This window comes from Salvelinus alpinus, chromosome 26 (genome assembly GCF_045679555.1).
Source record: "Salvelinus alpinus chromosome 26, SLU_Salpinus.1, whole genome shotgun sequence".
NCBI lineage: Eukaryota > Metazoa > Chordata > Actinopteri > Salmoniformes > Salmonidae > Salvelinus > Salvelinus alpinus.
Window position 1 is genome coordinate 36,602,014 of NC_092111.1, and position 23,842 is coordinate 36,625,855.

The following is a 23,842-nucleotide window of genomic DNA, read 5'->3' on the forward strand; positions in this document are numbered from 1 at the left end:
TGGGCTACAAGACCATTGCCAAGCAGCTTGGTGAGAAGGTGACAACAGTTGGTGCGATTATTCGCAAATGGAAGAAACACAAAAGAACTGTCAAACTCCCTTGGCCTGGGGCTCCATGCAAGATCTCAACTTGTGGAGTTGCAATGATCATGAGAATGGTGAGGAATCAGCCCAGAACTACACGGGAGGATCTTGTCAATGATCTCAAGGCAGCTGGGACCATAGTCACCAAGAAAACAATTGGTAACACACTACGCCGTGAAGGACTGAAATCCTGCAGCGCCCGCAAGGTCCCCCTGCTCAAGAAAGCACATATACATGCCCGTCTGAAGTTTGCCAATGAACATCTGAATGATTCAGAGGACAACTGGGTGAACGTGTTGTGGTCAGATGAGACCAAAATGGAGTTCTTTGGCATCAACTCAACTTGCCGTGTTTGGAGGAGGAGGAATGCTGCCTATGACCCCAAGAAACCATCCCCACCGTCAAACATGGAGGTGGAAACATTATGCTTTGGGGGTGTTTTTCTGCTAAGGGGACAGGACAACTTCACCGCATCAAAGGGACGATGGACGGGGCCATGTACCGTCAAATCTTGGGTGAAAACCTCCTTCCCTCAGCCAGGGTATTGAACATGGGTCGTGGATGGGTATTCCAGCATGACAATGACCCAAAACACACGGCCAAGGCAACAAAGGAGTGGCTCAAGAAAAAGCACATTAAGGTCCTGGAGTGGCCTAGCCAGTCTCCAGACCTTAATCCCATAGAAAATCTGTGGAGGGAGCTGAAGGTTCGAGTTGCCAAACGTCAGCCTCGAAACCTTAATGACTTGAAGAAGATCTGCAAAGAGGAGTGGGACAAAATCCCTCCTGAGATGTGTGCAAACCTGGTGGCCAACTACAAGAAACATCTGACCTCTGTGATTGCCAACAAGGGTTTTGCCACCAAGTACTAAGTCATGTTTTGCAGAGGGGTCAAATACTTATTTCCCTCATTAAAATGCAAATCAATTTATAACATTTTTGACATGGGTTTTTCTGGATTTTTTTGTTGATATTCTGTCTCTCACTGTTCAAATAAACCTACCATTAAAATTACAGACTGATCATTTCATTGTCAGTGGGCAAACGAACAAAATCAGCAGGGGATCAAATACTTTTTTCCCTCACTGTATATGATGAACCAACGTTGAATTGAAGTATGTGACCAGTTAGACTAAGCTGGAGTTGGACGCAAGCACACACACACACACACACACACACACACACACACACACACACACACACACACACACACACACACACACACACACACACACACACACACACACACACACACACACACACACACACACACACACACACACACACACACACACACACACATCCTAACACTAAGATGAAGTGGGCCGTAACATTCTCTGCTCAACCCCTCATCACTGTCGGCTTACTGTAACGCCATGTATATGAGAGGATCACACATCTCAAAGCCCTCAAGTCTGGATCACACACCCCGGCAGACAGACAGACCGACACACAGAAACACAGTACAGTACAGTACATACACACCAGAGAGGCACACAAAAGACGTCTCTTTGTCGCCATGTCCTGTCTGTAAAGCAGTCTACCAGAAATCATAGAGGTGGTTGGCCATGTTTTGTTCTGCAGTCTGAATATGCTATTTAAAAAAAGACTAAGTGACTTCATCCAGCGAAGAGGATTCCAATCATCCCATACTTATTAAGCAACAGATATCTTCTTCTACTTCACCTAAGTTACTTGGATTGTTAGATACTGTTGCACAAGTTCTTGGTAGTTGTAAATAGTTAAATCTCGATCCTCTGCCCCCGTAGTGCCATAAGAGCAGAGTCTGTGCCAAGACGAAATGTAAATGAATCATGAGGCCTTTGCCAGATGAAAAGGGGAAACACGGCTGAAAAGTGGTACGTCGGAGAAACGTTGAATCACGAAACTCAGATAGATTTCATTAATGAATGAAATTCGGAGAAAAGGCTTACTGAGGGACTGTCTGCTGTTTTTTTAAGTCAGTCAAAGCGGACAGGTGTTTCAAGGCACTGTGTGGCAATCTAATCAACAAGCTCTCCATGGCCAGACAAGACACTTGCTGATGTACAACTAAAGCACAACAGACAACCAAGACAAGATTACATTAGCATTACAGTGTGCATGGAAATATGACAGTAGGAATGACATTTGTGACAGATGAAGTAGTAGAGGGAAATGACAGTGGATCTATTATCTTCAAATGAAAGAGGGCCACCTCTCCAAAGTTCATTTCCTGTCCAAAAGAACATTGTCACTACACCTGTCCTTTAACCACAAGGCTTTGTGTGGGATGGCCTTTTCCTTTTTTCACACTTAAGGGATCCAAAGAATAGAAGTAAAGGATAGGGAACAATCACAGGGGGCACTGCAGAATCAGAAAAGGCGTGCGGTTGAGATCATTATTTTACGGTTCATGTTTGTGGCGACGGCAGCAATGCCATTGGTCTGAGATTCACTCCAGTAAAGCTCTCCATGGCCAAGGTCTGCCACATCAGGACCATGTAGAGACAGAGGTTGGGACAGACAGAGGTTCGGACAGACAGACAGAGGTTCGGACAGAAAGACAGACAGAAGGGAAGGGAACACAGCACCTTACTCTCCAACCAAGGTGCATGAATTGAGGAACAAACTAAAGTGAAGTGGAATTTCCACTACAGAATGACAGGCAGAGACAGAAATATGAAAAAGAGCATCATTCAGGGTAACATGATATGGTACAGAGAGATACTATTGTAACAGAGTTTACTGAGGTTACAGAGGCAACAGGGGTTACAGAGGCAACAGAGGTTACAGAGGTTACAGAGGCAACAGGGGTTACAGAGGCAACAGAGGTTACAGAGGTTACAGAGGTTACAGAGGCAACAGAGGTTACAGAGGCAACAGAGGTTACAGAGGCAACAGAGGTTACAGAGGTTACAGAGGTTACAGAGGCAACAGAGGTTACAGAGGCAACAGAGGCAACAGAGGTTACAGAGGTTACAGAGGCAACAGAGGTTACAGAGGCAACAGAGGTTACAGAGGCAACAGAGGTTACAGAGGTTACAGAGGCAACAGAGGTTACAGAGGCAACAGAGGTTACAGAGGCAACAGAGGTTACAGAGGTTACAGAGGTTACAGAGGCAACAGAGGTTACAGAGGTTACAGAGGCAACAGAGGTTACAGAGGCAACAGAGGTTACAGAGGTTACAGAGGCAACAGAGGTTACAGAGATTACAGAGGCAACAGAGGTTACAGAGGCAACAGAGGTTACAGAGGTTACAGAGGCAACAGAGGTTACAGAGGTTACAGAGGCAACAGAGGTTACAGAGGCAACAGAGGTTACAGAGGTTACAGAGGCAACAGAGGTTACAGAGGTTACAGAGGCAACAGGGGTTACAGAGGCAACAGAGGTTACAGAGGTTACAGAGGCAACAGAGGTTACAGAGGTTACAGAGGCAACAGATGGTTACAGAGGCAACAGAGGTTACAGTGGTTACAGAGGCAACAGAGGTTACAGAGGTTACAGAGGCAACAGGGGTTACAGAGGCAACAGAGGTTACAGAGGTTACAGAGGTTACAGAGGTTACAGAGGTTACAGTGGTTACAGAGGCAACAGAGGTTACAGAGGTTACAGAGGCAACAGAGGTTACAGAGGCAACAGAGGTTACAGAGGCAACAGGGGTTACAGAGGCAACAGAGGTTACAGAGGTTACAGAGGTTACAGAGGCAACAGAGGTTACAGAGGCAACAGGGGTTACAGAGGTTACAGAGGTTACAGAGGTTACAGAGGCAACAGAGGTTACAGAGGCAACAGAGGTTACAGAGGTTACAGAGGCAACAGAGGCAACAGAGGTTACAGAGGTTACAGAGGCAACAGAGGTTACAGAGGTTACAGAGGCAACAGAGGTTACAGAGGCAACAGAGGTTACAGAGGTTACAGAGGTTACAGAGGCAACAGAGGTTACAGAGGCAACAGAGGTTACAGAGGCAACAGAGGTTACAGAGGTTACAGAGGCAACAGAGGTTACAGAGGTTACAGAGGCAACAGAGGTTACAGAGGTTACAGGGGTTACAGAGGCAACAGAGGTTACAGAGGGAACAGAGGTTACAGAGGTTACAGAGGTTACAGAGGTTACAGAGGCAACAGAGGTTACAGAGGCAACAGAGGTTACAGAGGCAACAGAGGTTACAGAGGCAACAGAGGTTACAGAGGTTACAGGGGTTACAGAGGCAACAGAGGTTACAGAGGGAACAGAGGTTACAGAGGTTACAGAGGCAACAGAGGTTACAGAGGTTACAGAGGCAACAGAGGTTACAGAGGCAACAGAGGTTACAGAGGCAACAGAGGTTACAGAGGTTACAGAGGTTACAGAGGCTACAGAGGTTACAGAGGCAACAGAGGTTACAGAGGCAACAGAGGTTACAGAGGCAACAGAGGTTACAGAGGCAACAGAGGTTACAGAGGCAACAGAGGTTACAGAGGTTACAGAGGTTACAGAGGCAACAGAGGTTACAGAGGCAACAGAGGTTACAGAGGCAACAGAGGTTACAGAGGCAACAGAGGTTACAGAGGCAACAGAGGTTACAGAGGCAACAGAGGTTACAGAGGCAACAGAGGTTACAGGGGCAACAGAGGTTACAGAGGCAACAGAGGTTACAGAGGCAACAGAGGTTACAGAGGCAACGGAGGTTACAGAGGCAACAGAGGTTACAGAGGTTACAGAGGTTACAGAGGCAACAGAGGTTACAGAGGCAACAGAGGCTACAGTGGTAGAGGTTACAGAGTTAGAGGTTACAGAGGAAAGAGGGGTAACGAGGTTAACGGGGTAACGGGGGTACAGTGGTAACAGGGGAAACAGGGGCTACAGGGGTTACAGGGGTTACAGGGGCTACAGGGGTTACAGAGGTTACAGAGGTTACAGAGGCTACAGGGGTTACAGGGGTTACAGGGGTTACAGGGGTTACAGAGGCTACAGGGGTTACAGAGGTTACAGGGGTTACAGAGGTTACAGAGGCTACAGGGGTTACAGAGGTTACAGGGGTTACAGGGGTTACAGGGGTTACAGAGGTTACAGGGGTTACAGGGGTTACAGAGGCAACAGAGGTTACAGAGGTTACAGAGGCAACAGGGGTTACAGAGGCTACAGGGGTTACAGAGGCTACAGGGGTTACAGAGGCTACAGGGGTTACAGAGGCTACAGGGGTTACAGGGGTTACAGAGGCTACAGAGGCTACAGGGGTTACAGGGGTTACAGGGGTTACAGAGGCTACAGGGGTTACAGAGGTTACAGGGGTTACAGAGGCTACAGGGGTTACAGGGGTTACAGGGGTTACAGAGGCTACAGGGGTTACAGGGGTTACAGGGGTTACAGAGGCAACAGGGGTTACAGGGGTTACAGGGGTTACAGGGGTTACAGAGGCTACAGGGGTTACAGGGGTTACAGAGGTTACAGAGGCTACAGAGGCTACAGGGGTTACAGGGGTTACAGGGGTTACAGGGGTTACAGGGGTTACAGGGGTTACAGAGGCAACAGAGGTTACAGAGGTTACAGAGGCAACAGGGGTTACAGAGGCTACAGGGGTTACAGAGGCTACAGGGGTTACAGAGGCTACAGGGGTTACAGAGGCTACAGGGGTTACAGGGGTTACAGAGGCTACAGAGGCTACAGGGGTTACAGGGGTTACAGAGGCTACAGGGGTTACAGGGGTTACAGAGGCTACAGGGGTTACAGAGGTTACAGGGGTTACAGAGGCAACAGAGGCTACAGAGGCTACATGGGTTACAGGGGTTACAGGGGTTACAGAGGCTACAGAGGCTACAGAGGTTACAGAGGTTACAGGGGTTACAGAGGCAACAGAGGTTACAGAGGTTACAGGGGTTACAGGGGTTACAGGGGTTACAGGGGTTACAGAGGGTACAGAGGCTACAGAGGTTACAGTGGTTACAGAGGCAACAGAGGCAACAGAGGTTACAGAGGTTACAGAGGTTACAGAGGCAACAGAGGTTACAGGGGTTACAGAGGTTACAGGGGTTACAGGGGTTACAGGGGCAAGGTGCTGGACAAAGTGCAGAAAGAAGTTAAAGTAGTCTTTTGTGAAGGAAAAGGGAATGTTTGCACTTGACTTGATGAATGCATGTGTATAAGGCTGGCTATAGCCTTTTGGGGCCTGTCATGCCAAATGGTGTCCCCTGGCCAAATGGTGTCCTGGCCAAATAATGTCCCCCTCTACGTTACAATGGGATTTGATAAACTATTAGCGTCCGTTGTCATATCAACGGTGTAATTATTATTATTCCAAGATGGCTTAGCAGTTCAGACGTCATTTCTGTTTCGTATTGTCGTGTCCTGTATATATATATATTTACACCTTTCTTCGCATATCTTTTATATATTTATTATCCAAGAACTCAACTACAAAAGCTTTCCTGCAAAAGCTTTCCTGCAACCCGCTTCACCAATTACAAAAAAAGTATTATTTACCTCAAATCTGAAAATCCACCGTGGAAGCTAGCCAGGGGCTAATTCAGAAGCTAGCCAGAAAGCTAACCAGAAGCTATCCGATAGCTAGCCAGAAGCTAATCTGTAGCTGCCCAGAAATTAGCCGGTCTGCTGGCTAGCGTTGGTGTTTCAGCTGCCCACGTTTTGTGGTCATCAGCTATTCCTTTAGCTCGATAATCTACCGGCACTTTTGTGCAACGCGACTCGGACCGGAGCATTCCGGGACTTTTTTTCTCTCAGTTTCCCCGGATTTCAGCCGCAGGCTCTGGACATTTGCAGCTAGCTAGCTGCAAACCGTGTGACTATTGGCTTACGTCGATCCCGGAGCAAACTCAAATCATTCCGGAGCTAGCCAGCTGAGGAGTTCCATCAGCCATTCCATCAGCCATTCCTGGGCTACAGTCACCTATCCGGACCTGTTTTTTTTTGTTTTGTTGTTGCTGCAGATACGGAGCCCCACCGGGCCTTCACGACTGACTGCCGACGTTACTCTGCCCGAGGGAGTTATCCAACTGGCACCTCCGTCCCGACGTTACCTGAACGCTCATCTGGGGCCCGCTAACCGTTAGCTGTCTTATCGGCTGCTATCTGAATAAGTATATCGGACAATTATTATTATTATTTATTTATTTTATTTTTTTCTTGGGTCACTATATCTATTTTGCCAATTTGGATTGATCCCCTCTACCACACGGAACCCCACTAACCTACCGACGGAAACGCACGAGGTATCTACAAATAGACTTCCATACTATGCTATCTTGCTACCGATAGCCATCTACCCGGCCAGCTGTCTGGATCGCCGTGACCCCAACCAACCTCTACTCACTGGACCCTTATTGATCACTCGATTAAGCATGCCTCTCCTTAATGTAAATATGCCTTGTCCATTGCTGTTCTGGTTAGTGTTTATTGGCTTATTTCACTGTAGAGCCTCTAGCCCTGCTTACTATACCATATCCAACCTCACAGTTCCACCACCCACATATGCGATGACATCACCTGGTTTCAATGATGTTTCTAGAGACAATATCTCTCTCATCATCACTCAATACCTAGGTTTACCTCCACTGTATTCACATCCTACCATACCTTTGTCTGTACATTATTCCTTTAAGCTATTTTATCGCCCCCAGAAACTTCCTTTTACTCTCTGCTCTAGAAGTTCTAGACGACCAATTCTCATAGCTTTTAGCCGTACCCTTATCCTACTCCTCCTCTGTTCCTCTGGTGATGTAGAGGTGAATCCAGGCCCTGCAGTACCTAGCTCCACTCCTATTCCCCAGGCGCTCTCTTTTGATGACTTCTGTAACCGTAATAGCCTTGGCTTCATGCATGTTAACATTAGAAGCCTCCTCCCTAAGTTTGTTTTGTTCACTGCTTTAGCACACTCTGCCAACCCGGATGTTTTAGCCGTGTCTGAATCCTGGCTTAGAAAGACCACCAAAAATTCTGACATTTTCATCCCCAACTACAAGATTTTCAGACAAGATAGAACGGCCAAAGGGGGCGGTGTTGCAATCTATTGCAAAGATTGCCTGCAGAGTTCTGTTTTACTATCCAGGTCTGTTCCCAAACAATTTGAACTTCTACTTTTAAAAATCCACCTCTCTAAAAACAAGTCTCTCACCGTTGCCGCCTGCTATAGACCACCCTCTGCCCCCAGCTGTGCTCTGGACACTATATGTGAACTGATTGCCCCTCATCTATCTTCAGAGCTCGTGCTGCTAGGCGACCTAAATTTTAACATGCTTAACACCCCAGCCACCCTACAATCTAAGCTTGATGCCCTCAATCTCACACAAATTATCAATGAACCTACCAGGTACCACCCCAATTCCTTAAACACGGGTACCCTCATAGATATCATCCTAACAAACTTGCCCTCCAAATACACCTCTGCTGTTTTCAACCAAGATCTCAGCGATCACTGCCTCATTGCCTGCATCCGTAATGGGTCAGCGGTCAAACGACCTCCACTCATCACTGTCAAACGCTCCCTGAAACACTTCAGCGAGCAGGCCTTTCTAATCGACCTGGCCGAGGTATCCTGGAAGGATATTGATCTCATCCTGTCAGTAGAGGATGCCTGGACATTTTTAAAAAATGCCTTCCTCACCATCTTGAATAAGCATGCCCCATTCAAGAAATTTAGAACCAGGAACAGATATAGCCCTTGGTTCTCTCCTGACCTGACTGCCCTTAACCAACAGAAAAACATCCTATGGCGTTCTGCATTAGCATCGAACAGCCCCCGTGATATGCAACTTTTCAGGGAAGCTAGAAACCAGTATACACAGGCAGTTAGAAAAGCCAAGGCTAGCTTTTTCAAGCAGAAATTTGCTTCCTGCAACACAAATTCAAAAAAGTTCTGGGACACTGTAAAGTCCATGGAGAATAAGAACACCTCCTCCCAGCTTCCAACTGCTCTGAAGATAGGAAACACTGTCACCACCGACAAATCCACTATAATTGAGAATTTCAATAAGCATTTTTCTACGGCTGGCCATGCTTTCCACCTGGCTACCCCTACCCCGGACAACAGCACTGCCCTCCCCTCTGCTACTCGCCCAAGCCTTCCCCATTTCTCTTTCTCCCAAATACAGTCAGCTGATGTTCTAAAAGAGCTGCAAAGTCTGGACCCTTACAAATCAGCCGGGCTAGATAATCTGGACCCTTTCTTTCTAAAACTATCTGCTGAAATTGTTGCCACCCCTATTACTAGCCTTTTCAACCTCTCTTTCGTGTCGTCTGAGATTCCCAAAGATTGGAAAGCAGCTGCGGTTATCCCCCTCTTCAAAGGGGGGGACACTCTTGACCCTAACAGCTACAGACCTATATCTATCCTACCCTGCCTTTCTAAGGTCTTCGAAAGCCAAGTCAACAAACAGATTACCGACCATTTCGAATCCCACCATACCTTCTCCGCTATGCAATCTGGTTTCAGAGCTGGTCATGGGTGCACCTCAGCCACGCTCAAGGTCATAAACGATATCTTAACCGCCATCGATAGGAAACAATACTGTGCAGCCGTATTCATTGACCTGGCCAAGGCTTTTGACTCTGTCAATCACCACATCCTCATCGGCAGACTCGACAGCCTTGGTTTCTCTAATGATTGCCTCGCCTGGTTCACCAACTACTTCTCTGATCGAGTTCAGTGTGTCAAATCGGAGGGTCTGTTGTCCGGGCCTCTGGCAGTCTCCATGGGGGTGCCACAGGGTTCAATTCTTGGACCGACTCTCTTCTCTGTATACATCAATGATGTCGCTCTTGCTGCTGGTGATTCTCTGATCCACCTCTACGCAGACGACACTACTCTGTATACTTCTGGCCCTTCTTTTGACACTGTGTTAACAACCCTCCAGGCGAGCTTCAATGCCATACAACTCTCCTTCCGTGGCCTCCAATTGCTCTTAAATACAAGTAAAACTAAATGCATGCTCTTCAACCGATCGCTGCCTGCACCTGCCCGCCTGTCCAACATCACTACTCTGGACGGCTCTGACTTAGAATATGTGGACAACTACAAATACCTAGGTGTCTGGTTAGACTGTAAACTCTCCTTCCAGACTCACATCAAACATCTCCAATCCAAAGTTAAATCTAGAATTGGCTTCCTATTCCGCATCAAAGCATCCTTCACTCATGCTGCCAAACATACCCTTGTAAAACTGACCATCCTACCAATCCTCGACTTCGGTGATGTCATTTACAAAATAGCCTCCAAAACCCTACTCAATAAATTGGATGCAGTCTATCACAGTGCCATCCGTTTTGTCACCAAAGCCCCATATACTACCCACCACTGCGACCTGTACACTCTCGTTGGCTGGCCCTCGCTTCATACTCGTCGCCAAACCCACTGGTTCCAGGTCATCTACAAGACCCTGCTAGGTAAAGTCCCCCCTTATCTCAACTCGCTGGTCACCATAGCAACACCTACCTGTAGCACGCGCTCCAGCAGGTTTATCTCTCTGGTCACCCCCAAAACCAATTCTTCCTTTGGCCGCCTCTCCTTCCAGTTCTCTGCTGCCAATGACTGGAACGAACTACAAAAATCTCTGAAACTGGAAACACTTATCTCCCTCACTAGCTTTAAGCACCAGCTGTCAGAGCAGCTCATAGATTACTGCACCTGTACATAGCCCATCTATAATTTAGCCCAAACAACTACCTCTTTACCTACTGTATTTATTTATTTATTTTGCTCCTTTGCACCCCATTATTTCTGTCTCTACTTTGTGCTTTCTTCCACTGCAAACCAACCATTCCAGTGTTTTTAGTCTTTATTTTACTTGCTGTGTTGTATTTACTTCGCCACCATGGCCTTTTTATATTTTTATTTATTTATACATATATTTGTTTGCCTTCACCTCCCTTATCTCACCTCACTTGCTCACATTGTATATAGACTTATTTTTTTTCACTGTATCATTGACTATATGTTTGTTTTACTCCATGTGTAACTATGTGTTGTTGTATGTGTCGAACTGCTTTGCTTTATCTTGGCCAGGTCGCAATTGTAAATGAGAACGTGTTCTCAATTTGCCTACCTGGTTAAATAAAGGTTAAATAAAAAAAATTAAAATTAAAATTTGCTAATGATTAGAATTTTGGAGATCATTACAGCCTAAATGACGTTCTTTTCATCATCGCAATGCGAACAAGGCTGATTTCCACGACAATTTTGCTGTTTAAACAAGTTTTGTTTCGCTAATAAAACTAAAATGTTAATTCAAACTACTTTTGGGGACCTTGTTAACATGACATGAAATCCACGTCTTAAACGCTGCTACGTTTCAGAAATGTCAAAGAAAACGTGTCATCTGCTTGACACATTCAAATTAAATACACCTTACAGATCACCAAGTCAGCTAATTTCCACTCCATTCATACGCAAATACGTTTGATTCATTCACTGGCTTGTCTGGCCATCATGTTTTTATTTTCATCTGCGCTTCCCATATCTACACTGAAATAATATCATTTCAGTAGTCCTCTATTATGATTCATTTTTTGTGCGGACCATGCGAGCGCTTCTGAGGTGAAATAGCCAAGCAACCAGCATAGCAACGGACGCTTTGGCTCATTACATAATCCGGTCAGAATTTGAGTAACAGCCCTAGCAACAGCCCTAGCAACAGAATCTACAGTAGAACTCATCGAATCCCATTGTGACGTAGATGGGGACACTATTTGGCATGAAATGCCCCCTGGAGGTCAGGGCCCTTGGGCACATGCCCTGGGTGCCCGGCCGGTATTCGGCCATGAATACTACATGTTTAGATAACTGGCTAGACTAAATTACCACTCTAAAAATTGTTAGTGGAGGCGGCTAATTGAGTGACTGTCAGTTACTGACAAAGGGATCAACAACCAAATTTCGAACTTGCACCTTGTGTATTGTATTATTTTAACTCTCAACATTAAGTTGAGACCACGACTGAGCAAACTATTTTAAATTTCAGCAACCAGGAAATGGCGGAGTGGTTTCTGCATAGTACACCTTTCAGAAAACTTCAATCATAAATTTGTTGTTCTCTAGAGAGAACCTGTCAACCTTTGTTTATGAGACTTCTTACCAATAAATTATGCATTATTTTACTTTCTTCCCTCGCTCCAGAGACGTAGCAGTGAGCTCCTTGATTGTTCTCTTAATGGTCCATTCGGTTCCTTGTGTCAGGTTGGAAGCTAAAAGGAACACAGAAAAAAAAGGCAAGTACTTCTGACGTAATGACAGCTTAAAAATAAAATATACATATATACACTGCTCAAAAAAATAAAGGGAACACTTAAACAACACAATGTAACTCCAAGTCAATCACACTTCTGTGAAATCAAACTGTACATTTAGGAAGCAACACTGATTGACAATAAATTTCACATGCTGTTGTGCAAATGGAATAGACAACAGGTGGAAATTATAGGCAATTAGCAAGACACCCCCAATAAAGGAGTGGTTCTGCAGGTGGTGACCACAGACCATTTCTCAGTTCCTATGCTTCCTGGCTGATGTTTTGGTCACTTTTGAATGCTGGCGGTGCTTTCACTCTAGTGGTAGCATGAGACGGAGTCTACAACCCACACAAGTGGCTCAAGTAGTGCAGCTCATCCAGGATGGCACATCAATGCGAGCTGTGGCAAGAAGGTTTGCTGTGTCTGTCAGCGTAGTGTCCAGAGCATGGAGGCGCTACCAGGAGACAGGCCAGTACATCAGGAGACGTGGAGGAGGCCGTAGGAGGGCAACAACCCAGCAGCAGGACCGCTACCTCCGCCTTTGTGCAAGGAGGAGCAGGAGGAGCACTACCAGAGCCCTGCAAAATGACCTCCAGCAGGTCACAAATGTGCATGTGTCTGCTCAAACGGTCAGAAACAGACTCCATGAGGGTGGTATGAGGGCCCGACGTCCACAGGTGGGGGTTGTGCTTACAGCACAACACCGTGCAGGACGTTTGGCATTTGCCAGAGAACACCAGGATTGGCAAATTCGCCACTGGCGCCCTGTGCTCTTCACAGATGAAAGCAGGTTCACACTGAGCACGTGACAGACGTGACAGAGTCTGGAGACGCCGTGGAGAACGTTCTGCTGCCTGCAACATCCTCCAGCATGACCGGTTTGGCGGTGGGTCAGTCATGGTGTGGGGTGGCATTTCTTTGGGGGGCCGCACAGCCCTCCATGTGCTCGCCAGAGGTAGCCTGACTGCCATTAGGTACCGAGATGAGATCCTCAGACCCCTTGTGAGACCATATGCTGGTGCGGTTGGCCCTGGGTTCCTCCTAATGCAAGACAATGCTAGACCTCATGTGGCTGGAGTGTGTCAGCAGTTCCTGCAAGAGGAAGGCATTGATGCTATGGACTGGCCATCCCGTTCCCCAGACCTGAATTCAATTGAGCACATCTGGGACATCATGTCTCGCTCCATCCACCAACGCCACGTTGCACCACAGACTGTCCAGGAGTTGGCGGATGCTTTAGTCCAGGTCTGGGAGGAGATCCCTCAGGAGACCATCCGCCACCTCATCAGGAGCATGCCCAGGCGTTGTAGGGAGGTCATACAGGCACGTGGAGGTCACACACACTACCGAGCCTCATTTTGACTTGTTTTAAGGAAATTACATCAAAGTTGGATCAGCCTGTAGTGTGGTTTTCCACTTTAAGTTTGAGTGTGACTCCAAATCCAGACCTCCATGGGTTGATAAATTTGATTTCCATTGATCATTTTTGTGTGATTTTTGTCAGCACATTCAACTATGTAAAGAAAAAAGTATTTAATAAGAATATTTCATTCATTCAGATCTAGGATGTGTTATTTTAGTGTTCCCTTAATTTTTTTGAGCAGTGTACATAAATACATACATACACACACACACTTACCGGACAGTTTATTAGGTACATCACCCCGTTCACAAAAATGTATCGCTCCTACAGACAGTGAGTCACGTGGCCGTGTCTTGCTATATAAAACAGGCAGACAGGAATTGAGGCATTCAGTTATTGTTTGATTGAATGTTAGAATTGGCAAAACTAGTGGCCTAAGCGACTTTGAGTGTGATATGACTGATACAGGCTGGTGGCGGTGGTGGCGGTGGTGGCGGTGGTGTACTGAACTCCAATCTGCAGCAGAGGGTGAAGAATCAAAAGTCTATTTTGATTTGTTTCAAAATATGTTGTAATATGTTGTAAGTAGGTTACTACATGATTCCATATGTGTTATTTCATAGTCCTGATGGCTTCACTATTATTCTACAATGTAGAAAATAGTAAAAAATAAAGAAAAACCCTTGAATGAGTAGGTGTGTCCAAACTTTTGACTGGTACTGTAGAGAGAGAGAGAGAGAGAGAGAGATATTGGGGGGGGCTTACGTCGCTTATGCCTGGATTCGGCCCTGTGTGTGTGTGGATGTGGATGTGGACGTGTTTAACTATACTTGTGGGGACAAGGTCAAACGCTATTTGTAGGGGGTTAAGGTTAGAATAGGTTTAGGATCAAGGTTAGGTTTTTGGGTTAAAGTTAAGGTTAGGGTACAGGTTAGAGTTTGGTTTAGGGTTAGGGTTAGGGTTAGGGAAAATAGGATTAGTTGTAACAAGGCTAGTTGTAGAAAACTGTGTGTGTGTGTGTGTGTGTGTGTGTGTGTGTGTGTGTGTGTGTGTGTGTGTGTGTGTGTGTGTGTGTGTGTGTGTGTGTGTGTGTGTGTGTGTGTGTGTGTGTGTGTGTGTGTGTGTGTGTGTGTGTTTACTTTTCCGTATGCTCCAGTAAATACTCTAGAGTTGTCAGAAGCCTTTGTTTCCAGTGACAGCTTGTCTGGGCTGTGGGGAAATACAGACGAGCTAAGCTCTCATTATGTCAGAAGCACGTCTTGGTTTTATTTTCTGTGTTTTTTTATTTTTCTGTGTTCCTTTTAGCTTCCAACCTGACACAAGGAACCGAATGGACCATTAAGAGAACAATCAAGGCGCTCACTGCTACGTCTCTGGAGCGAGGGAAGAAAGTAAAATAATGCATAATTTATTGGTAAGAAGTCTCATAAACAAAGGTTGACAGGTTCTCTCTAGAGAACAACACATTTATGATTGAAGTTTTCTGAAAGGTGTACTATGCAGAAACCACTCCGCCATTTCCTGGTTGCTGAAATTTAAAATAGTTTGACTAATTTCACTTCATGTAACAAAACACGTAACTCATATATGCCATTCAGCAGACACTTTTGTCCAAAGTGACTTATAGTCTGCGCATGCATACATTTTACATATGGGTACCTCCAGCGGGAGTTGAACCCACAACCCTTGGTATTGTAAGCACCATGCTCAACCGACTGAGCCACAATGGGACCACTTGTAGAGAATCATTGTACCCTCTAAACTGCTGTGAAATATTTTTTCAATAATATTGTATTTTCAGCTGTTTGAAGCTGGTGTACAAAACCGAAAGCAAGAGGAGGCAAAAAGGAAACTTAAGAACAGGAAACAGCGCACATAGAACATCTACCGCTTCTTAGACTAGCTTTCCATGGGAATGACAGATCTAGAACTGCCGTTTCTATGTGAATTTGGTCAGGTCGCCGAAAAAGTTACATATAGCATCTTAAACTCTGGTGCCCTCCCCTCTTCTCCTTGTAACGCCTCTCCTCTTCTTCCAGCGCCTGGCCTCTCCTCTTCTTCCAGAGCCTGGCCTCTCCTCTCCTTTCAGCGCTTGGTCTTGCCTCGCCTCTCTCCTCTCCTTCCAGCGCCTGGCCTGGCCTGGCCTGGCCTCTCTCCTCTCCTTCCAGCGCCTGGCCTGGCCTCTCCTCTCCTCTCTCCTCTCCTTCCAGCGCCTACCCTCACCTCTTCTTCCAGTGCCTGGCCTCTCCTCTTCTTCCAGGGCCTGGCCTCTCCTCTTCTCTCCTCTCCTTCCAGCGCCTGGCCTGGCCTCTCCTCTCCTCTCCTTTCAGCGCTTGGTCTTGCCTCGCCTCTCTCCTTCCAGCGCCTGGCCTCGACTCACCTCTCCTGTCCTCTCTCCTCTCTTCCAGCACCTGGCCTGGCCTCTCCTCTCCTCTCTCCTCTACTTCCAGCGCCTAGCCTCACTTCTTCTCTCCTCTCCTTCCAGCACCTGGCCTGGCCTCTCCTCTTCTGTCCTCTCCTCCGTTGTCCTGCCCTCCTTTCCTCTGAAGTCCTCCTGTGACCTTCACCAGTCTCTAGCCACGAGGTGGTTCATCATTGTTCTTTGAGATCAACGACTCCACAGACCACTGCCTGGAAACAGCAGCTTTAGCATCAGCTTGATTTGGCCACAGGGAGCAAGAGAGGAAGAGAGAAAGTGAAAATGCAGAAACCCAGATGAGGTGAGCTCTTTGGGGGCAGTCGGCAGTAGGAGTTGGTGGAGCGCTTCAGTGTTAATGTCCTCCATTATGTTTCTGGGGTTGGCCGAAGCTCCAACCGCAGCTCCTAAGTGATTGGCTTTCTGCTTGGCGGGGTACGAAGGAGGGCGCCACTCGTAGCTGGTTAGAGTCAGACCCTCGCTCTGTTGTTCTAAAAGCCATTAAGAGAAGGTGAAGAATGATGGCTACCACCTCTGTGGCCAGGGGTGCTCCATCACCCCCTAACCCAGCCTCTCAGCCACCCTACCTCCCAGCCTCCCAGCCCACCTGCCTCCCAGCTTCCCAGCCGCCAAGCCTCCCAGCCTCCCTGCCGCCCAGCCTCCCAGCCACCCAGCCTCCCAGCCGCCCAGCCTCCCAGCCGCCCAGCCTCCCAGCCGCCCTACCTTCCAGCCTGCCAGAGGCCCTACCTCCCTGCCCCCCAGCAACTCTACCTCCCTGCCTCCCAGCAACTCTACCTCCCTGCCACTCTGCCTCCCAGCAACTCTACCTCCCTGCCTACCAGCAACTCTACCTCCCTGCCCCCCAGCCACTCTACCTCCCTGCCCCCAAGCAACTCTACCTCCCTGCCTCCCAGCCTCCCAGCCACCCTACCTCCAAGCAACTCTACCTCCCTGCCTCCCAGCCACTCTACCTCCCTGCCTCCCAGCCACTCTACCTCCCTGCCTCTCAACCTGCCTCCCAGTCACTCTACCTCCCTGCCTCCCAGTCACTCTACCTCCCAGCCTCCCAGTCACTCTACCTCCCAGCCTCCCTGCCTCCCAGCCACTCTACCTCCCTGCCTCCCAGCCACCCTACCTACCAGCCTCCCAGCCACCCTACCTCACAGCCTCCCAGCCACTCTACCTCCCAGCCTACCAGCCACTCTACCTCCCTGCCTCCCAGCGTCCCAGCCACCCTACCTCCCAGCCACTCTACCTCCCTGCCTCCCAGCCACCCTACCTCCCAGCCACCCTACCTCCCAGCCACTCTACCTCCCTGCCTCCCAGCCTCCCAGCCACCCTACCTCCCAGCCACTCTGCCTCCCTGCCTCCCAGCCACTCTACCTCCCTGCCTACCAGCCACTCTACCTCCCTGCCTACCAGCCACTCTACCTCCCTGCCTCCCAGCCACTCTACCTACCTGCCTCCCAGCCACTCTACCTCCCTGCCTCCCAGCCACTCTACCTCCCTGCCTCCCAGCCACTCTACCTCCCTGCCTCCCAGCCACTCTACCTCCCTGCCTCCCAGCCACTCTACCTCCCTGCCTCGCAGCCACTCTACATCCCTGCCTACCAGCCACTCTACCTCCCTGCATCCCAGCCACTCCTCCTCCCTGCCTCCCAGCCACTCTACCTCCCTACCTCCAAGCAACTCTACCTCCCTGCCTCCCAGTCACTCTACCTCCCTGCCTCCCAGCCACTCTACCTCCCTGCCTCCCAGCCACTCTACCTCCCTGCCTCTCAGCCACCCTACCTCCCAGCCACTCTACTTCCCTGCCTCCCAGCCACTCTACCTCCCTGCCTCCCAGCCACTCTACCTCCCTGCCTCCCAGCCTCCCTACCTCCCTGCCTCCCAGCCACTCTACCTCCCTGCCTCCCAGCCACTCTACCTCCCTGCCTCCCAGCCACTCTACCTCCCTGCCACTCTACCTCCCAGCCTCCCAGCCACCCTACCTCCCAGCCACTCTACCTCCCAGCCTCACCAGCCACTCTACCTCCCAGCCACTCTACCTCTCTGCCTCACAGCCACCTTACCTCCCAGCCACTCTACCTCCCTACCTCCCAGCCACTCTGCCTCCCTGCCTCCCAGCCACTCTGCCTCCCTGCCTCCCAGCCACTCTACCTCCCTTCCTCGCAGCCACTCTACCTCCCTGCCTCGCAGCCACTCTACCTCCCTGCCTCGCAGCCACTCTACCTCCCTGCCTCCCAGCCACTCTGCCTCCCAGCCACTCTGCCTCCCAGCCACTCTGCCTCCCAGCCACTCTGCCTCCCTGCCTCCCAGCCACTCTACCTCCCTGCCTACCAGCCACTCTACCTCCCTGCCTACCAGCCACTCTACCTCCCTGCCTACCAGCCACTCTACCTCCCTACCTCCCAGTCACTCTACCTCCCTGCCTCACAGCCACTCTACCTCCCTACCTCCCAGCCTCCCAGCCACTCTACCTCCCTGCCTCCCAGCCACCCTACCTCCCAGCCACTCTACTTCCCTGCCTCCCCGCCACTCTACCTCCCTGCCTCCCAGCCACTCTACCTCCCTGCCTCCCAGCCACTCTACCTCCCTGCCTCCCAGCCACTCTACCTCCCTGCCTCCCAGCCACTCTACCTCCCTGCCTCCCAGCCACTCTACCTCCCTGCCTCCCAGCCACTCTACCTCCCTGCCTCCCAGCCACTCTACCTCCCTGCCTCCCAGCAACTCTACCTCCCTACCTCCCAGCCACTCTACCTCCCTGCCTCCCAGCCACTCTACCTCCCTGCCTCCCAGCCACTCTACCTCCCTGCCTCCCAGCCACTCTACCTCCCTGCCACTCTACCTCCCAGCCTCCCAGCCACCCTACCTCCCAGCCACTCTACCTCCCAGCCTCCCAGCCACTCTACCTCCCAGCCACTCTACCTCTCTGCCTCCCAGCCACCCTACCTCCCAGCCACTCTACCTCCCTACCTCCCAGCCACTCTGCCTCCCTGCCTCCCAGCCACTCTGCCTCCCTGCCTCCCAGCCACTCTGCCTCCCTGCCTACCAGCAACTCTACCTCCCTGCCTACCAGCAACTCTACCTCCCTGCCTCGCAGCCACTCTACCTCCCTGCCTCGCAGCCACTCTACCTCCCTTCCTCGCAGCCACTCTACCTCCCTGCCTCGCAGCCACTTTACCTCCCTGCCTCGCAGCCACTCTACCTCCCTGCCTCCCAGCCACTCTGCCTCCCAGCCACTCTGCCTCCCAGCCACTCTGCCTCCCAGCCACTCTGCCTCCCAGCCACTCTGCCTCCCTGCCTCCCAGCCACTCTACCTCCCTGCCTCCCAGCCACTCTACCTCCCTGCCTCCCAGCCACTCTACCTCCCTGCCTCCCAGCCACTCTACCTCCCTGCCTACCAGCCACTCTACCTCCCTGCCTCCCAGCCACTCTACCGCCCTGCCTCCCAGCCACTCTACCGCCCTGCCTCCCAGCTACTCTACTTCCCAGCCTCCCAGCCACTCTAACTTCCTGCCTCCCAGCAACTCTACCCACCTGCCTCCCAGCCACTCTACCTCCCAGCCTCCCAGCCACCCTACCTCCCAGCCACTCTACCACCCTACCTCCCAGCCACCCACTCTCTCACCCTGCCTCCCACCCACCCTACCTCCCTGCCACCTAGCCTTCCACCCACCCTACCTCCCTGCCACCTAGCCTTCCACCAAACCATACCTCCTTCCGACTCAGCCTCCCAGCCTCCCTGCTACCCATTCTTCCTGCCACCCAGCCTTCCTGCCAACCAGACACCAAGCCTCCCTGCCTTCCTGCCAACCAGACACCAAGCCTCCCTGCCATCCAGCCTCCCATTCTTCCAGCCACCAAGCCTCCCTGCCACCCAGCCATCCTGCATTCCTGTCTTTCAGCCTCCTATTCTTCTAGCCTCCCTGCCACCAAGTCTTCCTGCCACCCAACCTCCCAGCTGCTCACCCAGCCTTCCTGCCTCTTACCCAGCCTCCACAGACAGAGAGCTCCAGCCAAACTCTGTATTCCCACCACTGTCCTGTGAAAGCACAACAGGGGGAAAGACACATTTGAAAACATACATTTGTGGTAACATCAATTACAGCATGGATTCAACTCATTCCATTCAGTGTTGTTGTATTGTATTTTATGGGTAAAAATGATTAATAGCGGGCCTCTAAGCCCGTTCAAAGGCACTTAAATCTTCTGTCTTGCCCATTCACCCCCAATGGCATACATACAATCCATGTCTCAATTGTCTCAAGGCTTAAAAATTATTCTTTAACCTGTCTCCTCCCCTTCATCTACACTGATTGAAGTGGATTTAACAAGTGACATCAATGAGTGATCGTAGCTTCCACCTGGAATCACCTGGTCAGTCCATATCAGTTCCTAATGTTTGTACACTCAGTGTGTATGAAAACAGCTACAAACTCCATAATCTACAGATGGCACCACACTCCGTGATTAAAAGGGAAACGCACTCCGTGATTAAAAGGGAAACGCACTCCGTGATTAAAAGGGAAACGCACTCCGTGATTAAAAGGGAAACGCACTCCGTGATTAAAAGGGAAACGCACTCTGTGATTAAAAGGGAAACGCACTCCGTGATTAAAAGGGAAACGCACTCCGTGATTAAAAGGGAAACGCACTCCGTGATTAAAAGGGAAACGCACTCCGTGATTAAAAGGGAAACGCACTCCGTGATTAAAAGGGAAACGCACTCCGTGATTAAAAGGGAAACGCACTCCGTGATTAAAAGGGAAACGCACTCCGTGATTAAAAGGGAAACGCACTCCGTGATTAAAAGGGAAACACACTCCGTGATTAAAAGGGAAACACACTCCGTGATTAAAAGGGCACCACACTCCGTGATTAAAAGGGAAACACACTCCGTGATTAAAAGGGAAACACACTCCGTGATTAAAAGGGAAACACACTCCGTGATTAAAAGGGCACCACACTCCATAATTAAAAGGTGAAACGGCAACACACTCCATGATCTCTGTTGCCTGAAGTTATGGAAAATGGGTTAGCTTTGAAAGTTGCATTGGGCATACATTTTCTTAGATTAAAACACCTACAGATGTAGGATTTAATTTGATCACCCTTTTGTTGCTGAGAATTTACCTGGCCCGCAGGAAATGCAGATAAGCTTTGGGATTTACATAAATTCACTGAAAACCTGCACTAAACACACATTATTGTATTATATTACACACATTATTAAGATTAACAGTATACCACTTTTCATGTAGCCTCATTTTGACCAGCTAATAGCCTAACCACCGATCAAGCAGCATTTATGGACTAAACGTTCAAATCCTGTTGCTGCAGGATTATTTTGCAGTGACAATACAGGTCAAATTAAGATCCTACATCTGTAGCTACTCTACATTGACAGGTTCAGCCACAACCAGATAATAATAATAACACAGCTCTCAACAGCTTGCTCTTCAGTAGACTAAAACAGACATTTATAGGAATATTTGAAGAATGTTATAAAATAATTTCCAAGTGTCTCAGTTCAAGTGACATCTACTGGACATGATCCATTCACTCCTGAAGTGATACAGAAGTGATAACCAATTGAAAGTATCTGTCATGAAGTGTTCATTTAGGCCTGCTTTCATTTCAGAGGAGGGTGGATAATTGGTAGCAGCAGTGAATACTCATGTCTCAGTGCTGTGATGGGCTGGGCCCTAGTCTAAAGTAGAGCAATATATAGGGGATAGGGTGCTATTTGGCAGTCAGCGTGGAGTGACAGCTAAAGAGCAGCTGGGAGGAGAGCAATCTAACTAAACCTCACTGTCACCATGCTACAGCGAGGCAGACAGGGAGGTGTGTGTGCGTCTTTGCATGAGTATGTGCGTGTGTCCATGCATGTGTGGGGGGGCAAAACAGAGATGGAAAGACAACCTGACCAGTGACGAGAATAGTGTCCATACATGAAAAGGGTCTGGGAATGAACCGAGAATGAACCGGGAATGGGTCTGGGAATGAACCGGGAATGAACCGGGAATGGGTATTCCTCTAGTACGATAATGTGTCTTCCTTACAAGTCTGTGGGTGGAATGGATCTTCCCATCTGACATCTTTGAACCTACAGAAGAAGGTGAGTGAGGGACGGGGAGAGAAAGGGGCAGAAGGGGAGCGAGGGACGGGGAGAGAAAGGGGCAGAAGGGGAGCGAGGGACGGGGAGAGAGAGGGGCAGAAGGGGAGCGAGGGACGGGGAGAGAGGGGGCAGAAGGGGAGCGAGGGACGGGGAGAGAGGGGGCAGAAAGGAAGCGAGGGATGGGGAGAGAGAGGGGCAGAAGGGGAGCGAGGGACAGGGAGAGTGAGGGGCAGAAGGGGAGCGAGGGACTGGGAGAGTGAGGGGCAGACGGGGAGCGAGGGACGGGGAGAGAGGGGCAGAAAGGAAGCGAGGGATGGGGAGAGAGAGGGGCAGAAGGGGAGCGAGGGACGGGGAGAGAGAGGGGCAGACGGGGAGCGAGGGACGGGGAGAGAGGGGGCAGAAGGGGAGCGAGGGACGGGGGGAGAGAGAGGGGCAGAAGGGGAGCGAGGGACGGGGAGAGAAAGGGGCAGAAGGGGAGCGAGGGACGGGGAGAGAAAGGGGCAGAAGGGGAGCGAGGGACGGGGAGAGAGAGGGGCAGAAGGGGAGCGAGGGACGGGGAGAGAGGGGGCAGAAGGGGAGCGAGGGACGGGGAGAGAGGGGGCAGAAAGGAAGCGAGGGATGGGGAGAGAGAGGGGCAGAAGGGGAGCGAGGGACAGGGAGAGTGAGGGGCAGAAGGGGAGCGAGGGACTGGGAGAGTGAGGGGCAGACGGGGAGCGAGGGACGGGGAGAGAGGGGCAGAAAGGAAGCGAGGGATGGGGAGAGAGAGGGGCAGAAGGGGAGCGAGGGACGGGGAGAGAGAGGGGCAGACGGGGAGCGAGGGACGGGGAGAGAGGGGGCAGAAGGGGAGCGAGGGACGGGGAGAGAGAGGGGCAGAAGGGGAGCGAGGGACGGGGAGAGAGGGGGCAGAAGGGGAGCGAGGGACGGGGAGAGAGAGGGGCAGAAGGGGAGCGAGGGATGGGGAGAGAGGGGGCAGAAGGGGAGCGAGGGACGGGGAGAGAGAGGGGCAGAAGGGGAGCGAGTGACGGGGAGAGAGGGGGCAGAAGGGGAGCGAGGACAGAGAGACATATGCAAACAGTTTATTCTAATCTGATAACGGTCCTCTTTGTAATTAACCTCAGAGCAGCCTCAGCTAATCCAATTATCCCTCCCTCTCCCCCTCTCTCCCATCCTCTCCTCCTCTCTCCCACTCCCCATCTCTCCTCCCTCTCCCCCTCCCAGTCTCCCTTTCCCTCTCTCTCCTCCCTCTCCAGCTCTCCCTCTCTCACTCTCTACCCCTCTCTCCTCCCTCTCCAGCTCTCTCTCCCCCCTCTCCCCCTCTCTCTTCCCTCTCCCACTCTCTCTTCCCTCTCCCACTCTCTCTTCCCTCTCCCACTCTCTCTTCCCTCTCCCTCTCTCTTCCCTCTCCCCCTCTCCTCCCCGTCCTCCCTCTCCCACCTCCCTCTCCCTCTCGCTCTCCCCCCTCTCTCTTCCCTCTCCCCCTCTCCTCCCCGTCCTCCCTCTCCCACCTCTCTCCTCCTTCTGCCATTCCCTCCCTCCTCTCGCCCTTTCCCCCTCCACCCTCTCTCCCCTACAGGGAGGGAGACCTCACAGGCCAGTGAGAGGGATTACTGACCTCACAGGCCAGTGAGAGAGGTCTCCTATTGAGTTCCAATAAATGAA

The 23,842-nt window shown here is 50.3% G+C and overlaps 1 protein-coding gene across 1 annotated transcript; it reads left to right on the forward strand.

Moving 5' to 3' along the window:
• Window positions 1-11,753: 11,753 nt before the first annotated feature.
• Window positions 11,754-19,761, forward strand: LOC139554351 (uncharacterized). Its single transcript, XM_071367103.1, has 4 exons — window positions 11,754-11,766; window positions 14,952-15,037; window positions 16,633-17,771; window positions 19,422-19,761. The coding sequence occupies exons 1-4, from the start codon at window positions 11,754-11,756 to the stop codon at window positions 19,759-19,761; spliced, it is 1,578 nt and encodes a 525-aa protein (XP_071223204.1).
• Window positions 19,762-23,842: the final 4,081 nt, after the last annotated feature.